At 33.7% G+C, this 26,994-nt stretch overlaps 1 protein-coding gene across 3 annotated transcripts in view; it reads left to right on the top strand.

Annotated features, from left to right (window-relative positions):
* Nucleotides 1-19,186, top strand: part of LOC118192955 (uncharacterized) — a 312,399-nt gene extending 293,213 nt beyond the window's left edge. Inside the window, exons 7-10 of one of the 3 annotated variants that reach the window (XM_085812879.1) lie at nt 1,993-2,229; nt 2,319-2,447; nt 8,410-8,665; nt 13,809-19,186. In XM_085812879.1, coding sequence (XP_085669005.1) covers nt 1,993-2,229; nt 2,319-2,447; nt 8,410-8,665; nt 13,809-13,962 — 776 coding nt within the window. In that variant the 3' untranslated portion in view covers nt 13,963-19,186. The remainder of the gene's footprint in view (nt 1-1,992; nt 2,230-2,318; nt 2,448-8,409; nt 8,666-13,808) is intronic. The other 2 variants (XM_035363975.2, XM_035363976.2) reach the window with 2 other exon arrangements.
* Nucleotides 19,187-26,994: the final 7,808 nt, after the last annotated feature.

Here is a 26,994-nt window from a genome sequence, read left to right on the forward strand (position 1 = left end):
AAGTGAAAGTAAGATCTTTGATGGAACAACAGCAATGTTTTTGTACGCTTAAAACAGCCTCCATTTACACGTTTAATCCGGCAGTATTTCACAAAATATTTCTACAAATCTAATTGCACCACACGTAGGTATGCTTGTAGCAAAATCTAATTTCTATGTAATTCAAAGTGTCACCAATCTTTAGATTACAATAATAAGCCAACGTAATTTTAGCATGTTTTGCAAATTCATTTTCTTAATTGTAATAATATTTTAAACCATTTTATTATTTGCATTAGAGATTTTTAACTAATCGACGATTGGTTCTATCAACTAATGTGTTGATTGTTCGTTTGTATTAATTTGAATTTTTAGATATTGGGAAAAAATGAACATTATATTAATTTAAGATATTATGTTCAAGAGCAAAACAAATATACTTGCTCTTTATTTGTAATTGCTTTCGAATTTCGGATCTGCATATAATGGTTTTAGTCCAATTAGTGTTTTTAATGGTCAGTTTGCGTAATGTAAAGTTTTATGGTTTTTTTAGTAGTCAACTTGTCACAATGTTACGTTTTATTTTTTTTCCAAGTGGTTCGAAAGCGTGTAGGGAAAATTCTAGTATATTTGAGATTCGATTTTTCTGTTTTATATGAATTTTGATGTCTTAAAATTTAATTGAATCTTTTTTTCGATTTTTGATCTCAAATGAATCAGTAGAACGAAACATGTTTTCGAAACATATTAATCGACTTCTATGAAGCTTTAATTCATTTTCCCCTGGTGAATTCTGAATTGGAATTTCGGTGAAAGAAGATTAATTTTTATACTTTTAATGATTTTGTATACTTTCCCTTTCGCATTTTTCGAGTTTGTTCTACTATGAATTCTTATTTTAATTTTGATTTGGTTAGATATTGTGTTACACTTCTTATACACGGTTGCAGTTATTAATATTGTTGAGGAATTGCCATGCTTTGATCCCAATTTAATATTAACTTTAGATGCTTTAAGTTATATATATATATATATATATATATATATATATATATATTAGAAATAAATGCATGTAGACATTAACACTGTGTGATTCTGAGGGAAAATATATAAATTCTTCTTTATTTTTTGCAATTTACTTTTGTAATATGCTGTTCGCGATGCATACGAAGGAGGTTGAATTCTTTATTATGTAAAGATTCTGCACTGTGTACTTCTACGTTACAGTTGAATGTGAAGAATCTTAAGAACTAGTAAGCGAATAATCACTTGAGTCGTGGGATAGAAAACAACAAGTGAGAAGGGTGAAATAATGCTTTAATATTCCAAATAAAGTTTAACAGAACTCCGTCTTGGAGTCCTACAATAAAGCCGACACTCGGGCTTGAACCTAACAGACTGAGAATTAAACTAAACTAATCTTAACTAAAGAGATATAGCCGAAGCTATCAAACTTCTAACGCAGTTAATCCCTTAATACTAATTGACTGCGGAACTATCAAGGGCCTAAAGTACGGAACACCGTAATAATAGCTTAAGAGAGAATAGCCTAAAAAGGCGGACGCGTGCTAACCAGAATCTCTGGTTCTCTCTTACTAAGACAGTAGAACTTCGCGGTTAAATATCGCTCTTCCTTAATTTGCACTCAAACGTGGTTTTAAAACTAAGTTCTGGCCGTAAGTGGTAAGTTGAATTAAGAAGCGATAAGAAAGGAAGTTTGCTGCCATTACTCGCATTTTAACTACAGATCACTTTAATTCAATCGAACAACGGAAAATTGCAAATTTCCGTTAGATAGTAAATTGAAATTATAAAATTTGTGTGACAAAATATTTATATATAGCCAGGACTTAAGTAACTGTTAGGAAAGTACTTCTTACTTTTATATCAAACATACGCAATCTGTTTACATAAACTACATAATTTTGAATATGCTTTATTCTAATGATATGTATGTTAAAGCATTTAAAATGCGTTAAGCTATGTTAATTGCTCATTCTTCTTTGTTAATAGGATATGGAGGCGATCACTGCGAATTCGAATATGACGAATGCGATTCCAGCCCTTGTATCAATGGAGGCGCCTGTGAAGATCTGGTGGCCGGTTATCGCTGTCATTGCGGTCCTGGTTATGAGGGTCGCAGGTGCCAAATTAAAGTGGATCTTTGCAAACCTAATCCTTGCCCATCACCAGCTCAGTGCGTTGATAGAGGGAATAACTACAGCTGCATTTGCCATCCTGGATACAATGGTAATCATCATGAAATGTTTTCAGTTTCATCTTGCAAATGATCCTATATCACATACGAATAACTACACGCATATAAAAATTGTTTATAGGACCTGGATGTACACAGCATTATGATCCATGTTATCCAAATCCGTGTCAGAATGGAGGCAGCTGTTGGCCAAGTCTTGACTCGTACTTTTGTTCCTGCAAACCTGGATTCACAGGAGATCTATGCGAAGGTAATGTAATATTAACGTTTAACATTTAATGGCTGAAATTCGTAAGAAAAATAATGCAACATTTTCGAAATTTTAACAGTAAAGAGCTACATTATTATAGTTGTTTTAGCGAGCAATTAAAATATTTTGTAAATATTTATCAAAAGATAAAATGAGTTTTTTTATCTTTTGATAAAGGAAAGGAATTTTAATATCAAAGTGAAGGAATTTTCAAGAAAAGCAAAGGAATTTTTCAGAAACATTTATACAAGAAACTCACTTTTCTGGACGGATTGCTCAGAGTTTAACAGGATAGCTTTTAAAATGCCAATTTGACCTTGAGAGAGTAGGACTTCCAAAGTCCTACTCTCTCAAGGTCAAACGAATCAGTAGACTGTAAAAATTACCAACACCAAAAGTCAATAACATATAATAATATTTTACTACTAAACTCGAATCTAAAAAGCAGTGAGAATTCTAAGAAAAATTCTTAAACTGAAAGGTGCTGATCTAAAACTCTATAAACTGTTTTACGAAATTGAGAATGCAAATGAAAAAATGTTGTTGAACAATATGTAACAAATACAGAAAGGTAAAAGTTGTAATTTCATCAAGAATGTAATTATAAAAATGTTAAAAATCGTGTACACAATTTAATTTTAGTATTGATTTTTAACTATTTTTTCAGGATTATTCAATGGATTAGTTGTTAGTTACTATTTTACATGAAAAATTTAAAACTTATGATACAAATATACAATATACAAATCGCCGCTTGATAAACTGAAATACGTTTGAAGCTGAAGAGATTTAATAAGCGTTGGGTACTGCACGTATAGCTGCACTTAAAAAAAATAATCATTTAAAATTTGTCAAATAAATTATTTTGTCATCTTGATATATATTTACGAAAAGTAAACAAATATCAGAATATTTAAAAAGAAAATTAAAAAAAAAAAAACTGCGAGCAATTTAATTTCGTATTTCTAGCTTCCCTAACTCTATTGATAAAGCAAGTTTAATGAAGACTTTTGTAATTCTAGCATGGAACGGAAGTGAATCATTTGTTTTATAATTTGCATAAGTTTTCAAATGCTTTACAACTGTATTAAAACAATCTTTATTTGAAAATGTAAAATAATAATCGTCAGATGGTCAAAAAAAAAATCGGGCGAGTTTCGCGACTAGTAACGCGAAGATTGGTCTTTTGACATTACGTATGTAGTGAGCGGAATGCAGAAACTACAATATGTCTTCAAATATCAAAAGAAGCTAAGTTCTGGCCTTAAAGGCAGGCATGAACTGACTGAAAAGCACGCTCGTGGTAAGGCAGCAAGAAGCCTCTCTCTCTTTTGGCTAAAAGCCACATCTTAAACACCTACACAGTTTGCAAACTCATTAACACAAACAATTCTCCTCGCGCTTATTCTGACCGTAAATGGAAAATAAGAGAGGATAGCAAAGTTTTAAAGTAAAATAAACGTTAGTAAAACTTAAAATACTTACAAGCTTATCAGGAAATAGTTTACAAATTGATTCCTATCGTCTGTCTATAGCGATAATGAGTGAACCATGCGTAAACAATATAACAGGGGAACCGGAAAGTAATGTCATTTCTGCGCTTGTCGACAACAACATGCTAAGGGCAGAAGTGGACCAACTTTGGTCGACCATCCAAGAACATTTAAAGCAGAATGGAAAAATTAGCAAAGCAGGTGTCTGAGTCCCTCATAATCTGTCCGAAGAGAACAAAGGCAACCGATCGATCACATGCTTCATCGGCACCATACAGAACCGTTTTTTGATTATTTGATTACTGGAGACGAAACATGGGTCCTATATGATAATCCAAAACGCAAAAGGCAGTTTTAATAGAGTTTACAAAGGGTTTACATCCCCAAAAGGCGCTTCTGTGTATTTGGTTGAGTATTCGCGAAATTGTTCATTTTGAATTCCTGAAACCTGGACAAACTGTTAATGCAGATCTTTATTGTGAACAATTGAATCGAGTAAATCAATCTTTAATCGAAAAATATCCGGCTATTGTCAGTAAAAAAGGCATCATTCTGCAACACGACAATGCAAGACCGCACTGTGCAAGACGGACCCTGGAAAAAATGAATGAATTGGGATGAGAAGTGCTGCATCACCCACCATACTCGTCCGATATCGTACACTCGGATTTCCATTTATTCCTATCCCTACAACATTTTCTTAGTGCCAAAAAAATTGAAAATTTGAATGATGTCCAAAATGCCATCTTGAGATATTTTTACTCAAAAACCAATTGATTTATATCGGTCTGGGGGTTGAAAATCTGTACACTAGTAGGCAAAATATTGCTGATAACGAGGGTGATTACATTATTGATTACAAATAAAAACGTGTTAAAAATTTGTTCGTGTGAATTTAATAAAAGAAAGCGACATTACTTTCCGGTCCCCCTATTAAAAGCTTATAAAAACAAACAGAGGTGTGGAACGTGATAAAAAATTTACGTTTTGATTTTGTTTCAAACATGCACAATTTTCCTTGATAATTACTGTTAATTCGCATATCAATGAAATAATAGCACCTGCCATAAGAAAAAATATTTTCTTATAGTTATTCAAGAGTCATCCAGAAGTTGAAGTCAAGCATCATTTATAACGGCATGACTATAAAAGACGGAGCAATAAGCATGCCCGAAATTCTCATTTTCTGAAGTTAACAACCACTGCAAAATTTATTTGCACATCGGTAAATTCTCCAACATGGTAAAGTGGAAATCTTCAGCTTGGCAGCATCATTAGTAAAACAGGAGCGTAATTATTATACTACATTGGGCGGATAAGAGTGCAGGAAACAAACTTTGGAAAGCAAATACCCTTATTTGCATAACGCTTGTTGATTGCTGTTCTAAAATTCACGATGCATGCAAATTAACGCTTTGGTATTCGCATCAAAGATTCTGCTGTTGATTTCTGATAGCATGGCTGCTTTATAAGACCCATGCTTGGGATAACATTTCAAAGCATGTGAGTTTGCCAACGGGTTGTCAGAAATTTCATGCTAATTCACAATTTATTAAATAAGTGAATTACCGGAGTGGAGGAATGTAAAACTATTTGCACATGAGACGAATACGTAAGTATTTTATGAGATTATCTATAAAACTACCTTACACATGAATTTCACATATCTGGATATTGTAGGATGGAAATGGGTAAGTATGGTTTCTAAAAACATAAAATCTGAGGAATGAGTGTAAATTATCCGACTAAATACTTTTCAAATATTAATACTCTACATATCAGACGAGTATGTTTTTAAAATTGAAAATTTAATTAAGAATAGATTGTCATACATTCAAGTCAGTATTACATCTTTTCATTTACATGTGAATTCGTTTCCATTGATCTAATTTCGAAACCTATTTGAAATAACTTTCACTCCCAAATATCGTCATTTTATTAATATATTAGCTAACAAGTTATATATTTCTTTAATTTAGATATTGGACAGTGAGAGATGGTCTATTATGGTTATTAGATTACTGTAATCTGGATACCTGATGACTTTATTTTAATCTTTAAATGCCTCGAGGAAAGGAATTGGCTTATTTTTCTAATTTCCCAATTTCGCTTATTCACATTTTTTAGAGCAATAAATGTACATGTTTTGAAAACCATGTCTGTTTTATCTGAATAATTTCAGATATTAAATGTTGTTGAGCTGGAATAAAATGTACGCAAAATATAAACGTTTCATTTACTATAAATTTAGAAATTTTATTATAATTCATTCAAACGTTTGGGTCCACCGGCGGCCTAGCTGTAAAAGCGCTGAACATTGCTAGTTGCACCTGAAGTTCGAATCCCGCGAATGGGCTAGCTGCATGGGCTCTTTCGTGGTTTTACCCATGTGTAAAGTGTATATGAGCCAGTTACTTAGAAAGTCCTCCACGAAGGCATCCCTCACCTTAGTCAGATAGCTCTTGAGGTTTTGCCGTAATCACATAAATCAAACCTATCAATCAAAAGTTTCTTCAGTTATAATTCTCAACAAAAATTTTAGCTTATATTGTAATTTATATGTTTGAATTTTAGTCTACCAAAGCTTTTACCTGTTACAATACATTACTGAGGGAAGTATGTGCAAAACGATGAAAGTTTCTGAAAGACAGGATATATTCACTCACATTTTAAATTTCCTATGAAGCGACAATTCACATTTTAAATTCAAGCGACATGAGTTTACTAAATGTACCATGAATTTAACTCAAATAAAATTATTTTTAATTTAAGAAATATTGGATTTTATGAAAATAATTCATATATTTTTGCTGCTAATTTTGTAATTTACATTTGAATTTGCCTTTCTGTAATACAACAAAAACAATAGACAGAACAATTAATACATGATGTGTCAAAATGTAAGTAGATTACTTACAATTTTACGTGGACCATGCAATTAAATCCTTTTCTAATCAACTGTCAAAGTCGCAAATTCTTTGCATATTTTTCTTTCATCTTATTGTTTTCATCTAGGGTATTAAAAGGTTCTCATGTTGTATTCTGGGTTTCTTCTAGGTATTGTCTTTGAAATATTTTTAATAATACTTCTTTCCTTAGCCGCCATAAATGAAACTATTGCGATATTTTTGTCATTTGATGTTTTACAGTTGCTTTATTTTTACCATGATAAAGTTAGATAAAGTTGTTTTCAAACTGGGAATTGCTTTTTTATGCTTAATTGCAACTTTTATGCTTCTTAAGCATAGTTTCAAAGAAGATGAAACAAGACATTCGATTATAACTGAATTACGATAGCAACTTAATTATACGATTGTAACTAAATTATAGATTCAAAATATGAGAGAATTTAAACATTTGAAAAGTAAAGATTAATAATGGAATGCAAGTTAAATACAGAGTTTATGACGTGTATAGCTACAACAATATTCCATTAACGTTATTGGCAATAATTGGTCTGCTAATGAAATTCCAAAAAGTTAATAATTTAAATAGCTGTAATTATTTAGAGTGCATTCTTCAGCTTTAGTTATTATACAATAAACCCTATCATTTAACTAATCAACTGAAAATAAACTCTAAATTACCGATTATGTCTTCGTTCTTCATTTTCGCAAATTATAAACATTTAAAGGATGAAAATAAACTCTAAATTACCGATTATTTCTTCGTTCTTAATTTTCGCAAACTATAAACATTTAAAGGAAAAACAAATAGAATGGCAACGCTCTGGTTAAAATTTTTGTTTTATCTCAGATTACTGAAGAACTGTCCATTATATCTGAATTATATTTATTTGAAAGTAAATTGAATACAGTAACGATTTAAATTAATGATGATGTTATCGCAAAAAAACTCAATTCAGAATGCAGAAAATGAACGGCTACCAAATATAACTAACACATAAATGCGAAAAGCTTTCGTTATTGTCTTTGAGATATTTTTAATAATACTTCTTTCCTTAGCCGCCATAAATGAAACTATTGCGATATTTTTGTCATTTGATATTTTTCAATTGCTTTATTTTTACCATGATATTTTGGATAAAGTTGTTTTCAAACTGGTAAATTTTACCGCCACTAAATTTCTGCTGTTTTGCCCTGCAGGGTTTCAGAACTGCGAAATATTTTTCTTGTCCTTTTTTTCCTCGAGGTATTTACTGGTTACATTGCTTTCTCCCCATTTTCCTCTGAGAAATTTTTGCCCCGATGTTATTGACGGACACCATTTTATTAAGTTGCAGAACAGCTCTTCTGCAAGCGGGAGTTCTTCGAGTTATTTATTTAAAATCTGCCGGTGAAGAGATTTTCAATAATCAAATATTAGTTCTTAGTTGAAAAGAAAATTATCCTACCAAACTGATTCTTCTTTACCTCTTCAAAATGCTTGGATTTGTTACGTTACAATAATTTTAAACTCATAAAGTTGCAATGATCTGGAAATGGAATGAGGTTATATTTGTGTCCTAGAAGCTCTTGTGGCCTCTCAACCCTTACCCAGAACTTTGGAGGATCCAGGAGAACCAGAGGAAGAAGAATCTTCATCCCACAGAAAAGAATCATTGGACCGCTGGCACAACCTTTACCTGGTGGGGACAATGCTGAGTTTGGCAGCAGCGGTCGTGGCATTGGTGGCGGTTATATGTCATTGTCGCCTCAACAAGACCTATCAAAGATTTACTCGCAAAATTGGAAGATCTTGTTCCGATTTAAAGCAACAAAAACTGTGAGTATCCTGTCCCAGGTAATATATCTGATAATAATTGTCTTAAACATTAAGAAACTTACGAGTAAAAGGGTAGCAGAAGTTTTTCAGATAATTATACGTTATGAAAAAGTAGTTAAACCTTTAAAAAATTAACATATGACAAGTTCGGCTAATTCTTGCCCTCCCCCCCATTTTTTTATCTAAATCAATAAAAGTGTTTTGCACAACCTTCGATGTGGTAAATTTCCTGATATCGATATTAATGCATATTAAGCACAAAGCACGCGTCCATGCTTCTTGAATTTTTTCCCAGTTTGAAGAGTTACATATTCATAGTAACAACAATTTTGATGTAACTGAAACGAAAAAAACAGTAGAAACCACGGAAAGTTTCATTCATTTAATATGTTTAAATTTTCTGTCCCATAATAAACTTTCTAAGAAATTTAAAAACGTAACAAAGTCACATTTCTTTTATAAAGTTCGCGTCTAATTTTAAGTTTAAAAGACAATTTAGATATTTTTCATAATAAAACGGAATTCGCAAAGAGGATTTACATTTTGTAATAAAATGTCTCTGAGAATAGAAAAAGAAATAAAAACAGTTATTTTGAGCTTTAAAAAAACGGCTTTTCGATACTTTTCCTTTGTGCACCTGTCACGCGTTTTGGCGCTTGTGTAAGAGAAGTCAAACGCACACCAAGACCTCAATGAGACCTCATCTACAAATCATTATGACTGCCGCCACATTTTGCAGTGAACTCGTTTAGATGAGGTGGAGAGTACGTCATTAAGTGAGAATCGTATTTGACTACTGCTGGAGAGTGTAAGGAATAATTCTTTCAGTTAAACTTTTCAAGTGATGGGAAAGGATGTTGATCTAAGCCAATTTGATAGAGAGCAGACTGAAATGGCCCAAAGACTCGGAACGAGTACCTCGGATATTGCACGCCTGGTAGGTTGTTCATAATCTGTTTTTGTTATTATTTATGCAAGGTGGATAAATGAGGGTGAAACCAGCAGTACATGCCTAGCTGTTAAACATCCACCTGTCATCAGACAAAAAAGCACATCGCAGACTGTTCTGTTTGGTTCAGCAAAATCGGCGCCAGACAGTGGCTCAGCTGACAGCACAATACAATGCAAGTCCAACTTCGGAGTAGACAGTTCAGCGGACACTGTTGGATATGGGACTGCCCAGCAGATGTCCCACTAGTGTGCCTCTGTTGATCAAGCGTCATTGTCAACTACGCCTACAGAGGGCCTGGGAACATCGGGACTGGACCATAGATAAATGGAAAACAGTCGCGTGGTCGGATGAATCACGATTTCTCTTTCATCCCGTCTATGGTCGTGTCATAGAACGCCGTCTTCCAGGCGAGCAGTTGCTCCACCTCCAATACAGTAGGTCATACGCAGGCAGATGGTGGCGGTATTATGCTTTGGGAGACGTTTTTATGGGTGACGTTCGGACCCTTAGTTGTGGTAAAACTGACCATGAAAGCTGTGGACTCTCTGAACATAATTGTGGATCAGTTGCAGCCTTACGTGGCGTCTGTCGCTGGTGACTTGCATGAGGGTACCTGGGTACGGGGAGCCTACCCCTTGTAGAACAGGTAACGTTCCGAATCCTATGGATACAAGAATAATTGAGATATAATTGTTAGATTATATGCAATAGCACTATGCATGAAATACAATTATAAGAATTTTTGTTGTTGTTGTATTTTTATAAATATATGATATTGAGTATAAGTAATAGAGGAAATTCGAAGTAATTGAGTAAGCCCTAATAGCATACAAACACACACGGTACCAAAAAATTTCAAGTAGACTCCGAAAATGCTGCAAGAGGCCATTTGAGCTAGTGACCAAAACCTATAATAGAGAGTCAGTGAGAATCCAACGGTGCATTTACAAAATCTGTAATTGGACTTAACAGAGCAAAGTTCCGAATAATATATATTGCATAACATACATACGAATAGTACATTAAACGATATAAGATAGAATGGGATGCAAAAAAAAAAAAAAGTTTTACATATTGCAAACATTTGCAAGAGGTCTATTTAAATTTCACAAGTCATTTTAATAGCAGCTACAGATTTTAATAGCCGGGTTGTTGATAGTACGCTGCCTTTCGTGAAATTGTTTTGAAAGATTGCAACAGTGCCTTCTTTAATTGGACAATTTTAAACTCTTTGTGGATTCTATTATTGCGAACATAGCACGGAGAGTCTGTTATTCGTCTCAGAACAGAATTTTTTGAAGTTTGTAGCGTCTTGCGATTTGATCTACAGGCATGTGCCCATACAGGGCATGGGACGCAAAATGGATTTATAAATAAGTAACATATTGTCTATATATCAAACAATGTTTCGAGCAATTAAGGGGATAGAGTTTGGCTTTATGCCTTCAAAACTGTTAAATAATAGATGTAATGAATGGGGTCTATGTAAGAGCATTGTTGAGGATGACCCCAAGATAAAGTACATACTTAGCCAAGCCATATAATTTTATGCTGTGCTTTATATATTTCTTTCGGGTGAAGAGGATGGCCTTGGTCTTTTGCACATTCACTTCGATTTTCCATTTCTTTAGCCAAGTCTCTAATGCATGTATGTGCTCTTGTAAGTGTTGAACGAATGGACGAACCTGTAAGGTAGGATTTAATTATGTTTGTGATGTATCCTGGGAAACGAAGACTGTGGATTTTGTAGATGAGGACATCCAGCCATACTCTATCAAACTCTTTCGCTACGTAGATGAAAATGCCACCTGTAATCTTTCAATTAACCATAGCTACAGATATTGTTTCCACAACTCTGTACAGTTGCTTGGATTTTGATAGATTTGTTTTCGGAAGTCGAACTGGTAAGGGATGATAATAAATCGATATCCTTCCTCCCTGCCTAGTAACTGCTCAGAGTTACAAAAACATAGCTAAGCGAAGTTATGACTTCTCCCTTGGGATCTTTGTGCGGTTTCCGCCACTGTGTGCAGTTCCCCCTCAGAACGGGTTTGCAACTGCGAGCATCAATAGCTAAATATTGATGCTTAACAAAGGAAAGGGGAGGTGCAATCAAATTATAGAAATACTTTTAATCGCTTCAACAACAAGCGAAAGCAATAAGCCACGCAGTAACATGATGGGAAAAGCACCATTAAAATGGACTCAGGCGTTTGCCGATTTCGATGTGAAAGAATTAGTCAGTTTAATGTTTCTTGCTGCAGCTTTTGTGATTCATTTAAGGGCTAACTTCAGTTAACATTAGCCAAAATCCGATACAAATTTCATCATCTTTCACCAGAATGAAATACCGTTGCACTTTGTATTGATCTCATCCTCAGTTCTCCACTAACCCTCACCTTATCAAACCCTAATTGGTTTGAAATATGTACGTGAAAACTCATTTTTGGTTGATAGATTCAGAATCTTGTTCATCCTAAATGAAGAATCCTATTAACTGCGCATATTATTGATTTAATATAGACCAATGTTATATATTTTGGTCCATATCATGATGTTACCCTCACCTGCACAAAAATATAATAATGCTTTCCAAAATATGAATACTACATAAAGAAAATAAATATTTTTCATATTTCCTGTATTTTAGAATTAAAAGCAATGCAAATTTGAATTTAAAATTAAAACAATTCCATGCACTAAAACAATGGGGTTTTATCCAATAAATAGCCAACCATAGCCTAAGTGCAGGGCTGGTAGGCAGGACAATGGGGCATTTATTTCTGTTTATTAGTAGAAATACAATGGTAGTTTGCAGATGCTTTTCCACGCACATTACGCGTTGAAATTTTACAATTCTTGAAAACAAAAGTTTACAGATATGTGCAATGATGATTTAACAGCTGTAGCTCCGAAAGACAAAATTTGAAACTGTGTCTATAAGTATGAACTTTGAAGAGAACTTGAACTGCGACATTAAGTGTTACAGTCATTAAAATGTATTACAGTTTTTACAGAACTGGTGTTTAGAGTTTTTATCGTCATTAATGTTCATGATTGTTTTCTGTCTTGAAACGTTTTGCAACTCATCAGAGTTATCACTTATATATTTAATTATCTTTATCGTCCTATTTAGAGTTCCTGATGGCCTGGGAGCAACTCGCACCATTTTCTTCATTATTTGTCTATGGTTCTGACAGATGTTGCCTTGTCGTCATTCAGACATTTAGATTGTTTTTGCGCAAAAGGATTTCCATGAGAAGTTTATTGCATCCGGATTAGTTCTTTTTTGTCCACCAATCTTATTTCTCTTTTGAATATTACACTTTTTTACACTTTTTTCTGGGTCTTGACATGACTGAAAATGCCTTCTGAGGATTGAATTTTTTTATGATTGATTGCCAGGGAAGTGTTCCACCACTTGCACTGAGGTATGGTCTTAGCTCGGTTATGCATCTTTGATGCTATGTATGAGTTTCTCAGTGGTCCAAGTTATCCGGAGCAGTGGAATCAATCAATTTTTTGGAATTTTGTGAAATTATTGAGTAGGTGTTTATGATGGACAGGGTGACAAACATATTTTATTTTGAGACTGACGTTGGTAATAATATCATAAATCTGATATACTGAATAGGGAATATATTTATGATCATTCTAGGTGATATCTTCATCGACAGTCTTGCACTGTATTAGCCAGGTCTACAGAGGTTATTATTATTATTATTATTATTATTATTATTATTATTATTATTGAAATGTACAAATATGTATATATATATATACCATGCTGCAATTTAGACTTTATATGCCAGACACGTAAATGTGTACCGTGCCAACTGTGCCGTGCCACGTATATGAAAATGTGTACCGTGGCCTTCTAGAACGAAAATTAAGAAACTAGTGCGAGCTAACTAAAACCCTGCAAAAATATAAATTATTTACGATTTCTATTTATTAAATGGAATTTTTTGCTATTCTTATTTTGCCTAACTAAAATGTTATGCTTTTTAAGTTTAAAATGAAATTTTATCAAAATATAAATTTTAAATTTATCCAAATGCAACATTGTAATGAAGATATTATGTTATATTTTATTTTTATGTATTGGTTGTTTTTATATTTAATGTACGCGTTTGTATTTTGCATTACTTTTGCATTTTTTTCTTGTGGTTTGTGTCTACCGTATATTAGAACTAAGACGAGTTGGCTTTTCCCCAGCGAAGACCCAGGCAAGTTTTCATTGAATCTTCGTGGGAACGCTTCTGAAGGTCCTCTAAAAGAGCCACCTTACGAAGCATCGAGTGTTGACATGGCGGACAGCCTCGATGCCCCTCTCATCTGCTAATGCGCCACTTGACCCTTCTCCCTGCATTGCAAATACAGCTGCCCTATCCAGAAACATGATGAAAGAAACAAAATTCCAGGACAGATAATTGATGTATTGAAGTTCAAGCTCTATATCCTTTCTTGCTCGACGATTAACAGGACTGTTCCACCACAATCGATCAGTCTTATTTATTCATCGAATAAGCTCTTAAATTTGTATATATAAAATAATTTATGTGACGGCGAAAAATTGATTGATCATTAGATAATTTAAGACATTGTTCATGAAGTGTCATTTGTAATATCCATCAATTTTGTATACGTCAAGTTGCTGATAAAACGAACCCGGAACGAGTGCATTTCCAAATGCAATTGTAAGTCTCTTTAATGTTTGACAATTATGCAATAGCTAAAGTAAATAAGTTTGATAGTATGCAGAGTGAATTCGAAATAATAATAATGATAAAGAAAAGCATCTTCATAACTAAAACACATAAGTCAGATTAATATTTAAATTTAAGGATTTTTTTTAAATTATAATGTAGATTTTCAAATGTGAATATTCGAATATGTATAAAAATATACCATATTAGGGGGCTACGGCCAAAGCAATATTTATAAGTTTCTATGTATAGAAAAACTGAAAATAAATCAACTATTAATTTAATGCTCTGTATACAAAATTGTTAACTGCGATCAGAGTAAAATTTATGAGTTCTGTGTACATCTGAAAAGAAGGTGCATAAAAGCATTTTAATGTGAAAGAACTGAATTCATTCTTTCCGGGCAACAAGCAATTTGTAAGTAAAGTTTCTGTTGTCAAACCAGGAAACAAAAACTTTGGACACTTCAAGGTTAATACGTATACGTATGATGTCATGATTTAAATTTAATGTAATTTATCAACTTTTTCTCGATATCAATAAAAGAATCAAAGTGGGCGTGTCGATTATCTTATTCTGAAACAAAAAGAGTTGCCAACAGCAAATATTTATTTAAAATTCTGATATTAAGCAAACATTTTGGACATACAATGACAATACATAAAAGAGCACATAAAATCGTGCTCTTTCTTCAACGTGAGAAGATGATGTTATATAATAATAATACGTTTAATGTTTGGCAATGCCATTTTTAGTTCATATTTTGTAAAACTTACAAATTTTGGATTACCAAACTCTACGATTTGAAAGCGAGCAGTGGCAACGCTTTTCGAAGTAAAGCATATTTTAATCTCCAGTGTGCGAAACTGTTGCCACTCGGAAAAATGAGGACTAAAACTAGCGCTTTCAATTAGTATCTCGCCTGATGAAAGTCGTACGAAGATGAGAATGGTCGAACTGCCTTCATATGAATTGTTGGAATCCAGAAATCCCCTCTCGAAACTCAACTCCCCGCCATTCCGGAGATGATGCCACAAACAAACAGGCAGACAAGCAGATTTTAATATTATAGATTTTATGAAATGTTTTCTTCTAATTAGAATTGTTATCTATAAATTCTGGAGACATATAACTTGAAGCATTAACCAGTTACAGGAAATTTTCTTAATTTACAAGTAACTTTCGGTGTTGTAATTTTATACATAAATATCAGAAAAATGCATAAAATTACACAATTAGGAAGTAGCACAATATATCATTTTCCAAGGAAAAAATCACGATAACATTTTAATTTCTGCCAATCTTATACATATATTTTATTATAATTACATAATTATAAAAGAAATTTATAAAACCATCAGAGGAACAAAACTTCTTTTCTAATTAATTTCTTTATTGTATAATAATTTCTTTATTGTATAATTAGTAGAAATACAATAATTTCTTTATTGTATTTCTACTAATTCTTTTCTAAAAATTAGAGACTTAGACTGGTTATATCACGAACTAAAATAATAATACTACGTTTATACATAACATTAACTTATCTCTCAATAAAACATTTTTTTAAATAATCATTAAGCGATTCATTCTAGGCATTCGATGCTTCTATAAGATCAATATATGCCAAAATTTCTTTTAGGTACACTTAAAATATTCACATTTAGATAACTTGTAAGCCATAATATAGATAAATCTCCCTATATGCAAATTAGAGAATGTCAAAAGCTGATAATCAATTTAAGAAGCCATGTTACCCTTTGAATAAACTTTCCGTTTATTTACAGAATGTGCCTCAGTTCCTCGCATTGTTAAGTCCCGGCAATTCATTAGTAGAAATCGTTAACAGTCTAGAGTCGTTCAGTCGAGCACACCTTTATCATGCTCTTACAGTTAGCCTAGAATAATTGTACGTAATATACTAAACTAGTTTAAGGAATTTGGATCCTGCAAGGAAGATCTACGGAAGGTTTCACTGGTATCATCTCATAAATATGTAATTCCAAGAAGTAAAATTGTTTTCCTATATTAAATAAGAAAGGTTTCATTCGGTATCGGTTGTTGCTGAGTAAAAGAATAAGATCAAAATGAGCAAAATATGAAGTTCTGAAATAATGTGATAAATGAATTTCGAGATGTTAGTAAAATTCTTTTGTAGCCTATTAAAGAAATGCAAGAAAAATGGCATTCGTATTAATATCTAAATCTATCAATGTATAAAATGACTAGATCTCATGCAATTTTGTATAAATCTATAAATATTCTCAGTTAATTTCTTGACTAAATACTAATTATCAGTTTTTGGTTTTTAATCAAATTCAAGGATAGAAGATTAATCAAAACCGAACAGAAAAAAGACAAGAAAACATTGAGGAATAATGATTACATTAAAGAAATCTAAGATGTTTAATCTTCTGGTTTCATAACAGCAATCAATCAAATTAGGCACAGAAATAATAAACTTTTAATTACATACTCATACAAATGTATAAAAATATAAATAAATGTGAAATAAAAGTCCAGAAACATCCTTGTCTGAAATATTTACTTTTTATTTTTTTCTATCAAAATTGCAGACATCAAAATCAAATAACCAACATGGGCTAATCTGAAGCCACAACTGCAGCTGTTGACGAAGCTTCTTAACTTTTAATTTGAGAGAAATAAAAAAGATGGCCATTTTATCCATCTAAGTTTCTGGCGATAATAGTATAGATGGTATAATTATATAATATACTCTAAATATTAAAAGATAACTCACTAAACACTACAAAACGCAAGCATCCAGATTAAAGAGATATTTTATCCAGTCCTTTAGTTTCAGTTTGTCACAGTAATTTCATTTATTAATGCTGAGTTAAAGAAATTTTAACAAAAATTAATAGAAAAAAAGAAAGAAAATTTGAAAGCTTTCAGATTTTATATTGTGCCAAAAAGACATTTATTTAACGTTTTGCTGGTTACCTTTATTTATTAAATATCATGTTCTTAGCACTTAAACCACATAAAAGTCAATTCAACAGCAATATCACAAAATATTTAAAACCAGCATATCTTTAGAATTTCCGATACACAGTCTCGCGCACTGGAGATAAAATATTTTCTCCCCCTGTAGAGTGTTGCCATTGCTCCCTTTGAAATCGCTGAATTTGTTAATCAAAAATTTGTTAACGTTTTAAAAAATTTGAAATATATAATAAAACAAATTCAAAATTCGGCCGTCCAAGTGCCTAGATTCAGTTGGGGGGGGCTACATTATTCAAAATTTCATGACTTTAGGTACCGTTGTTTTTTAACAATGCGAGAAACAATCATGAATTCATGCAGATACTTCATTATTTAGTTTCTTTAAATATAATACATTGCGATAATATTTGTTGGTAACAGTTTGAAAAGTGAATCAAAGCAGAAAGTGAAACGACTCAAAACGCCGTTTTGAAACTATTAGCCCTTTGGTCTTTTGGTCGCCCTTTTACGCTAAAAAAAAGTGTGATGTATTGAAAACCCGTTTATTGATATTGTGCTCAAAATACTGAATTTTAGTAAAATTAAGTTAGTTATTCCAAATAATTATTATATTAATCTATATTACGATTCCTTTTATAGATAGCGCATAATTTTCTATATTCAATTTGAAATTAAACAAAAATAATTATTTCTTGTAAATTAATAACCGACAGTGAAATGTAGATCAAGAATAACATTATATTTTTAGAATCTCTTTGAAAAAATGGAAAAAATTCTGAAAATTCATAATATGCCTTAATTTGCAAGGCATTTTTTTTTATCAAATATCATCAGTAATTCATTCTTCAGTGAGAATAATTAGATTTCTTATTTTCAGCCTTAAGTTATCCAAACACGTTTCTTCTGTTTAAGTACAGTAATATGAAATATGGATTTTTGCTGAAGATTTTAAGATTTTCAAAGATTTCTGTATTTTATTTCAAATTCAATTTAGTCTTTAAAAATAAAACTTAATTTAAAATTTTCTCATAGTTTATTTTGGCAATTAGGAAAAATCAGGTATCAGGCTATTCAGAAAATTATTCGTTGAAAAAAAAGCAGTATTGTTGATCTAAATAAATGAAATTTTTATAAGCAGTGAACCTTAAATGAAATATGTCTCATACTGAAAGTAGTTGAAGCGAGACAACGGCGCATTGAAATCAATATGCTGAAACATTGTATTGCCAAATCTAAGTGATAAATTGTAAAAAATTATTATTAAGAAATAAAGTATAATTACGATATATTATTTATAATTTATGTATTACGACATATTATTTATCATTTATATATTATCATTTACATATTACGTCATATTTATCATTTATATATTATTATTTATATGTTTGATAATTATAACAATACAATTAAAATTACGAAAATATCATCATAACTAAATTATTATCGATTGTCAATTATTTTTGGTGACTTCCACTTGCATTTTGGAATAATTCGTCCTGTTGCGAAAAACTTGTTCATTGTAATGTATTTAAAAAGTTAGGTAGATAATGCACGTAGATCGCACGGAATTCCAAAAGTTGCTTTTAAGAAAAATCTATGTTCTTTAATGTATTTTGTAAGTATGACATCTCTCATTAGCATATTTTCGATTGATATAGTTGTGAAATGTTATTTGTTAAACTTCTTGTATTATTTAAAGTACTCCAGCTTCCTTCATAAATGAAATGTGACAAAAAATATCATTAAAATGATATTTTTCTGTCAGACAACTGCTTTTCAGTCTGCGAAGATTTTTCAAATATTTAATTATGAAATCAGATATTTAACAAACCTGTTCGCTAGCAATGATGAAGAGTATTAAATAAACTAAATCGTGTTTTTGTTGTTGTTTTTGGAGTTTAGTTGTTTGTCATAATATATGAAATATAATCACAACATAACACGACTCTATATATAAACTTATTCTAAATGATATGTTCAAACCTTCATTACATTCCTTCTTTCCTATATCACTTCTACTTTTCTGCCACTTACTCCTGTTTTTCTCGAATTATAATCCCAGGTCAAAGCACACTTAAATGAACACACTGATTTAAAACTAAACAATTTATTTGTGAAATTATCTTGTTAGATTACAAATCGATGTGAAGAAATGATACTGAATTTCAAACTGAAACACAATAAGCAAAGCAAAGCAATACGTAATTAATCTAATTACGACTACTGCGCACATTATTGCGCATCGTAATTAATCTAATTACGATTATTGCGCATATACCTACTAGAGAGAAATGACATGGAATAAGTAGCACATGAAAGGATACCATCAGCTGAATACAAAATATGCCTGGAGGAAATTATTTTAATATTATTTATAGAAATTAAATTTTATTTTAAAGACCAAAAATATGCTTATATCCTTATATATTCGGACCATCACCGGTATATGTCGACAAGGACAGATATGCTCTGGACGAGGTCGAAACGAGATGTCGAAAATAAAGAAATGTTCCACGATTAAATGCAATTGTAAAAGCCAGGGACTCTAGGGCATTCAAAGTGTCATAACAGTTAAAGTTGTTGCAATAAATAACACTGCATATTGTCAATAGCATAATCAAGTAAGTTTATTATTGGTGTAATTTTTTTTTCTCATTTAGAATGTACTGTTCGTTTTAAGTTCAACAGTTTATTTACATGTTATGTTACTTAGCTTTCTCTTATTTTGGCTCATATCATAATATGTGCGACAAGGTATGCCGGACATTCAGTACATGATGAATTTTCGGATACTTTATCAGGTTCAATGTTTCTTCTAACCTTCTTCGGAAACATACAATGACCTGACTAGAACAGAGAGCTTACTAAGGCTATGTTCACTAATTGTAGTAAGTAGACAGGATACAGACGAAGGGTATACAAAACCCTTTATTTTTTTCTTTATATACAATGACTTCCGTACTTCGGAATACAATGACCCTCCACTCGGGGTCTAACTTAAAAGATATCAAAATAAAACTAAACTCTAATTTAACTTTAGAATAAGATTGGCCTTATAATAACAGAAAGCGTATGTAGCACAGAGACTGTGAACACTACAATACGTTTAATTTATCAAGAGGATTAAAACCTCTGGCCTGGAAGGCAAAGTAGCAACTGCGTAACTTCTAAGGTAAGCGGCCTGCTTCGAACTCACGGCTTCCTCTCTTCTGCTTGGCAAAAAGGCCACACTTAAATACTTGGCGTTCACCAGACAACTTTGCATAAACTCCTTCACGCTTATAATTCTGGCCGGAAGTAGAAAATAAGAAGTGATAGTAAAGATTTAAAATAAAATAAACGTTAGTAAAACTTAAGATCCTTACATACTTCCCGCCAGAGTTAATTAGTTTGAAACTGAGGTCTAAAACGACCTTGTTGAAAACTTTTAGCTCTAGAAACTAACGCGAGGCCAAACTTTTACAATCGTAACTTAGCTAGAAACTAGAAAATTTTAAAAGAAAGAAATTTGTTAGAATAGCAGCTCCCGGAATATACAACAATCTTTTTTCTTTTTCATCTGTACTGCATCAAAACAGGAGCTTTATTCAATTCTGGTTCCTTCCAGAGATCTGGAAGGAAAACTAGTTTAATGAAATGTTACAGAATGACATTGCAAATAACATATAGAATATACGTTTCTTAACATTTTTATTTCATTCATGACTATTTTAATTATCTCTCCCCGTGCTCTCTGACATGTGTTGTAAAAACACCAAACACGAATGTGTTTCTGTCTATGTGTTCAACACTTCCTCCTACAATCAAAACACTAACGTGTTAAAATTCAACATACGAGACCTCTTAACACACCCTAATTTCAACTCTAGACCCTGAGGTACTATTCTGAAAGTGGCTAACTCTAAAGTGTAGCGTCAGAGAGCCTAACTACATCATTCAACCTTTAACACATATTCACCATGATTTAATCTTTACAGTCACACGAATAACAAATTTTTTAACATTACTTTCACTTTTACCATATCACGGTATTTCTAAACATTCAAAATAACAGTTCACATGTATACAAGAATATATCAAGATGCCGTTAATTTTACACATTTGAAAACATACATTAGTAGTACATTGTTAACTTCTATTCTTTTCAAAGCAAGTGCCAATTCTTTCTACATTGAAATAATACTACATTTCAAAAAGTCTTTCAGACTAAAACTTCTTTCTTGTTAGAATGTTTTAAATAAAATTTATACAATAACTTTTTACAATATTTAAGTCTTTACACAACGCTATTATACATCAACTTTAGTTTTACGCGCGAGTAATTGAAAAACATAATAAGAAAATCGGTCACAACTCATTTCTCGCCCTTTTGGCGATAAAGGTAGACCTCGCATGAGGTAAAACTTCTTGAAATCTGCCACTTGCAGTAAGAATGAAAGATTAACTTAAGTTTGTAAAGTAACATAAAATTTTACTTATCTTTGTAATATTCAGACATCCTTTTCTGGGCCCAGTCTTTAAAGGTGCTGCAGACCGTAGCTTGGTTGATCCTCCTTCTTGTACGGGCTCGCCCTTCAGTGCTTTCCTCTGGAAGCTTCCGTTTTTCACCACTACGGCCACCCTTGAACATCTTCCTTCTGTCCTCTGCTTGTGGTCTTGGCCGTTTGAAGGCAGCTGGTCTTGGTGAAACCGGGAAACTTCTGTCGTGATCCTGCTTGGACCTCGTTGTTGGCCGTTCAAATTTTTCTTGTACTTTTTCCTCCGCCGCTGATGGCCCTTCCGCAGTTCGGCGACTTTTGCTGCGGAGAGTTCTGTCGGATGAGTCAATCTTCCGTTTCACAGCCGGGTTATAGTTGCCGTCCTTTCTCCCGGTCTTTTCCACATACGTCGTCCTTCTCCCTTCTTCATTCTGGGGGTGTTCGTGAACTCTGTTTTTTGGACGGTGGAACGGCTTCTTTTTCTTTGTACCTTCAATTTTTCCGCGGGGCAATTTTCTTTTCACTTGCTTCTGTCTCTCATTGGCTTGCCCTTGTACTTGTCGTTTTCCCACCTCTGGAACTTGTACCTGCGGTGTCTGCCGTACCGGATCCTGCAAAAGATCTGAAAAGATTTGCATTTTATTACGGTCATAGAATGGTTTTATCTGGTCAATGTTTGCGGAACAGGTTTCACCATTTCTTGCTTTAACACTACAACAGCGTGAGTTATTTTTTCTATAACATATGGTCCTTCAAAGCGTGGAAAAAATTTGGCAGTTTTATCTTCTGGTGCTGAAGAAAGTGAATGCTTAATTTTTAGTACTTCATCCCCTACTTTATAAGTTACTCCCCGTCGTTTCAAGTCACAATACAATTTTTGTTTTCTTTGTGCTACTTCCGTATTCTTTTTTGCTTCTTTTATTAGTTTTTCTATATCACCCATTTTAAATTCTGGGGCTCTTTGTTGCACATAAAATAGTTTATCTAACGGTGTTATAACCTTTCTGCCTAGAAATAACTCAGCAGGAGTTTTGCCCGTTGTATCATGTTTTGCGGTCCTAAGGGCGAAAGCAAATTCATTGACATAGTTATCCCAGCTTTTATGAAAATTTTTAACATAACTACGGATAATTTTCACTATATTTCTGTTGACCCGTTCCGCTATATTTGATTGCGGCCGATACGGGACCATTTTTAAATGACGTATGCCCAGTTTTTGGCACATGTCTTCAAATATATTACTTACAAATTGAGGACCATTATCCGATATAACTTTTAGGGGCGCCCCGTATTTTAAAATATATTTATTTAAAATAGAATCGGTAACTAATTTCGCGGAGGCTCGTTTTAAGGGAACAATTTCGGTCCATTTACTAAAATGATCAACTATAACAAGGAGATAGCGACTTTTGTTTAACTGACTTTTTGGGAAAGGGCCCAATAAATCGATGCCGATTATTTCATTTGGAAATTCGGATTTAATACTATTTAGAAACCCGGCCGGGCGGAAATTAATATAATTAACGGCTTGACATGTTGGGCAGGACTGGACATACGCCCTTGTTAACTTTTGCAGTTCAGGAAAGTAGACTGCCTCGCGTACGCGTTGAGTAGTTTTTCGAATACCAGCATGAGAAGCTAAAGGGCTGTCATGGAGCTCTTGCAGGATATTTAATCTAAGACTAGCTGGGATAACAGGTCGAAATTCGTTGTTGGAATTCGTAGTTTTTGTATAAAATAATAGACCATCTATTAGTTCGTAATGGGCCGCCCTATTTCTTATCGCCACAATATCTTGGTGGCTAAAATTTTCAGGATCCTTCAAATACTCATAAATACTTCCAAACTCAGGATCCTTACCCAGTTCGGTTATTACAGTTTCTCGGGAATTTATTGTACACGCTGTCAGCATTGCAACTTTTACGGTATTACCCTGTTCGTCTAATTTAATTCGTGACAGGGCATCTGCTACGATATTTTCCTTTCCGGGGGTATGCTTGATTACCAGATTATATTCTTGCAGCTTGAGTGCCCATCTTATTAACCTTGGGGATAAATTTTTTCCAGAGTACAATTTAGTTACCGCCGCATGATCAGAATATACTGTTATCGGCGCCTTTCCAAAATAGACTCGGAACTTTTGCACTGCTAACAGAACTGCAAGTGCCTCTCTCTCGGTCGCGGAATAGTTTCTTTGTGTTTGATTTAAAGTTCGGCTAAAAAATGCTACTGGCTGCTGATTTTGCGAAAGTACCGCTCCTACCGCATAATCCGAAGTATCCGCTGAAATTTCTAAATTTTCATCCTTTTCAGGAAATTTCAACACAGGGGCTTGCGTTAATGCTTGTTTTAATTTTTCGAAAGCATTATTGGCTTCGGCCGTCCACGAGAATCTTGCCTTTTTCCTTTTTAATTTTAACAATGGCTCAGCGATAGCCGCAAAATCTTTTATAAAGGACCTATAATATGAACAAAGTCCTAGAAAAGAAGAGAGCTTCTTTGCCGTGTTTGGAGTCGGATACTTTTGTACAGCGATTATTTTTGATTCATCTGTCTCGATCCCTTTTTGCGATATTTTGTAACCTAAATATTTTAATTCAGGGGCTGCAAATTTGCATTTTTCGACATTAACTTTTAGACCGGCCTCATTTAATAAAGAAAACACCTGTCTTAAATCCTGTACATGTTGGTCTAGATTATCACTAGTAATAATGATATCGTCTAAATAGATAAATGTGGACTTTCCGAGAACAGGTCTTAACACAATGTCCATGCATCGCTGAAATGTTGCTGGGGCGCCTGAAAGGCCAAACGGCATTCGCAAAAATGCATAAGTGCCAGACTTGGTTATAAAAGCAGTCTTAGGCACGTCCTCAGGCCGGATCCCTATTTGAAAATAACCATTCGTTAAGTCTAAAGTTGTCATAAATTTGGTTGATTTTATGTTCCTTAATATTTCTTCTATAATCGGTAACGGATATACCGGATATTTCGTTATGGAATTTAATTTACGGTAATCAATAGCGAATCTCCACCTTTTTGGATGCTCCAAAGGATAATCATTATTTTTCTTACATAAAACCACCGGACTAGCATAACTACTTGAGATAGGCGTTACGATCTTTTTACGTAGCATATCGGTAATATGCCATTCTATAATTTTTTCCTTATTCTTATCATACCGGTATGGTTTTTGACGAACCGGCAATGCATCTCCTGTGTCAATACTATGGTTAGTAACCTGGGTAAATCCTGGAATATTACTAAATAAGGAAGCAAATTCACTTACCACTTGTCGGATTCTATCTTGCTCGTCATTAGGCAGGTGGTCGAGATTTAACCTTGGCGGTTCAACCTTTTCTACACGCACTGGTTTCATCGTCAGCTTAAGAGACGCTTCATTAAAATCCAGTGTAGCTTGTGCGTCTGAAAGAAAGTCTATTCCTAGTATTAAGTGTGCTTGCAAATTCTTTACTATAAAAAACATCACCTTTACTTGTTCGTCCTTGATACGGATGTACAAAGGTACTTTACCTACGCACTTACATTGTTCTCCTTGCGCCGCTAATACTGTTGTATTATCCGCATTATATATGCGGTATTTGCGAAAATACTTTCTAAAAAAGACTTCTGCCACACAGGAACACTGCGCGCCGGTATCCAGGAGTGCGGTGGCCGGGATATTATTTACCAAGACTTCAATCTTCGGAAGAGTTAAATTTTTCACCATTACTGTATTTAACTTGTAGGAAGAGGGGTTTTCGTGGCCTTCGGATTTCCGCACCCTCTCGTCAGCAGAAATCCGTTTTAGTTTAAATTATTTTTCCTTTCGGTGCTTTCCTTCTTTCTCCACTGGCCTTGAGACTTTTTTCCTGGGTTGCTATTGAACTGTCGACGTTCGCCGGCTGTTTTTGAATGCTCGGGTTTCCTTGCCCACTGATTCGCTTTTTCTCCGTAGCCATGTGCTTGAGTTTGCTGTAGTCTTGGCGTACCAAATTGGTTTCGCTGTTGATATTGGCGTCTTCTTTCGACGTCCGCCGTTCTTCTACTTTCAAACTGGATTGCCAGCTCAAATAATTTTTCCAGTGTAGTCGGATTTCTCAATTCAATAAAGTCTTGCACTTGGGGTAGTAACCTCGGCAAAATCACTTGAATTATTTCAGGATCCGGACGGTTTCCATACAAGAGCTTGAAAACGTGAATTTTTCTTAAAATAAAGCTCGAGATGTTTTCCATTCTTTGTTGATATATACTGAAAAGTTCTGTTTCTAATTTCGCACGATCCCTTACAACAGGGAAGGCTTTTAGTAGGGCAGTCTTGAAATTTTCGTAGGTATAGGTGGGACTTCCTGCTTGACCCAAGAGACTTCTGCTGATACATTTGAACCAGTTAAGCGCTTGGCCCCTCAAAGCGCTGGTAGCTAAGGTAACTTTTTGAAACTCGTGCACGGGGTAGAGCATGAAGTGGTCATCCAATTTTTCCAAAAAACTGGTTACCTGTGAGTTTCCATTAAACGTTGCTTCTGGTTTCATCGAAGCGCGCATGGTCTGGACAATATACCCAAATCCTTCCAGGGCGGCAGCTGGCATTTCTGGATTCTGAGCTGTTTCTGCAGGCAGCACAGGTTCTTCTTGAAACTCGGCCATGGTTATTCTTCGTCGGGCGCCACTATCAGGTTCAATGTTTCTTCTAACCTTCTTCGGAAACATACAATGACCTGACTAGAACAGAGAGCTTACTAAGGCTATGTTCACTAATTGTAGTAAGTAGACAGGATACAGACGAAGGGTATATAAAACCCTTTATTTTTTTCTTTATATACAATGACTTCCGTACTTCGGAATACAATGACCCTCCACTCGGGGTCTAACTTAAAAGATATCAAAATAAAACTAAACTCTAATTTAACTTTAGAATAAGATTGGCCTTATAATAACAGAAAGCGTATGTAGCACAGAGACTGTGAACACTACAATACGTTTAATTTATCAAGAGGATTAAAACCTCTGGCCTGGAAGGCAAAGTAGCAACTGCGTAACTTCTAAGGTAAGCGGCCTGCTTCGAACTCACGGCTTCCTCTCTTCTGCTTGGCAAAAAGGCCACACTTAAATACTTGGCGTTCGCCAGACAACTTTGCATAAACTCCTTCACGCTTATAATTCTGGCCGGAAGTAGAAAATAAGAAGTGTTAGTAAAGATTTAAAATAAAATAAACGTTA

Source organism: Stegodyphus dumicola, chromosome 3, assembly GCF_044657685.1.
Source record: "Stegodyphus dumicola isolate Sdum_Otavi_A_Nest chromosome 3, ASM4465768v1".
Lineage (NCBI taxonomy): Eukaryota > Metazoa > Arthropoda > Arachnida > Araneae > Eresidae > Stegodyphus > Stegodyphus dumicola.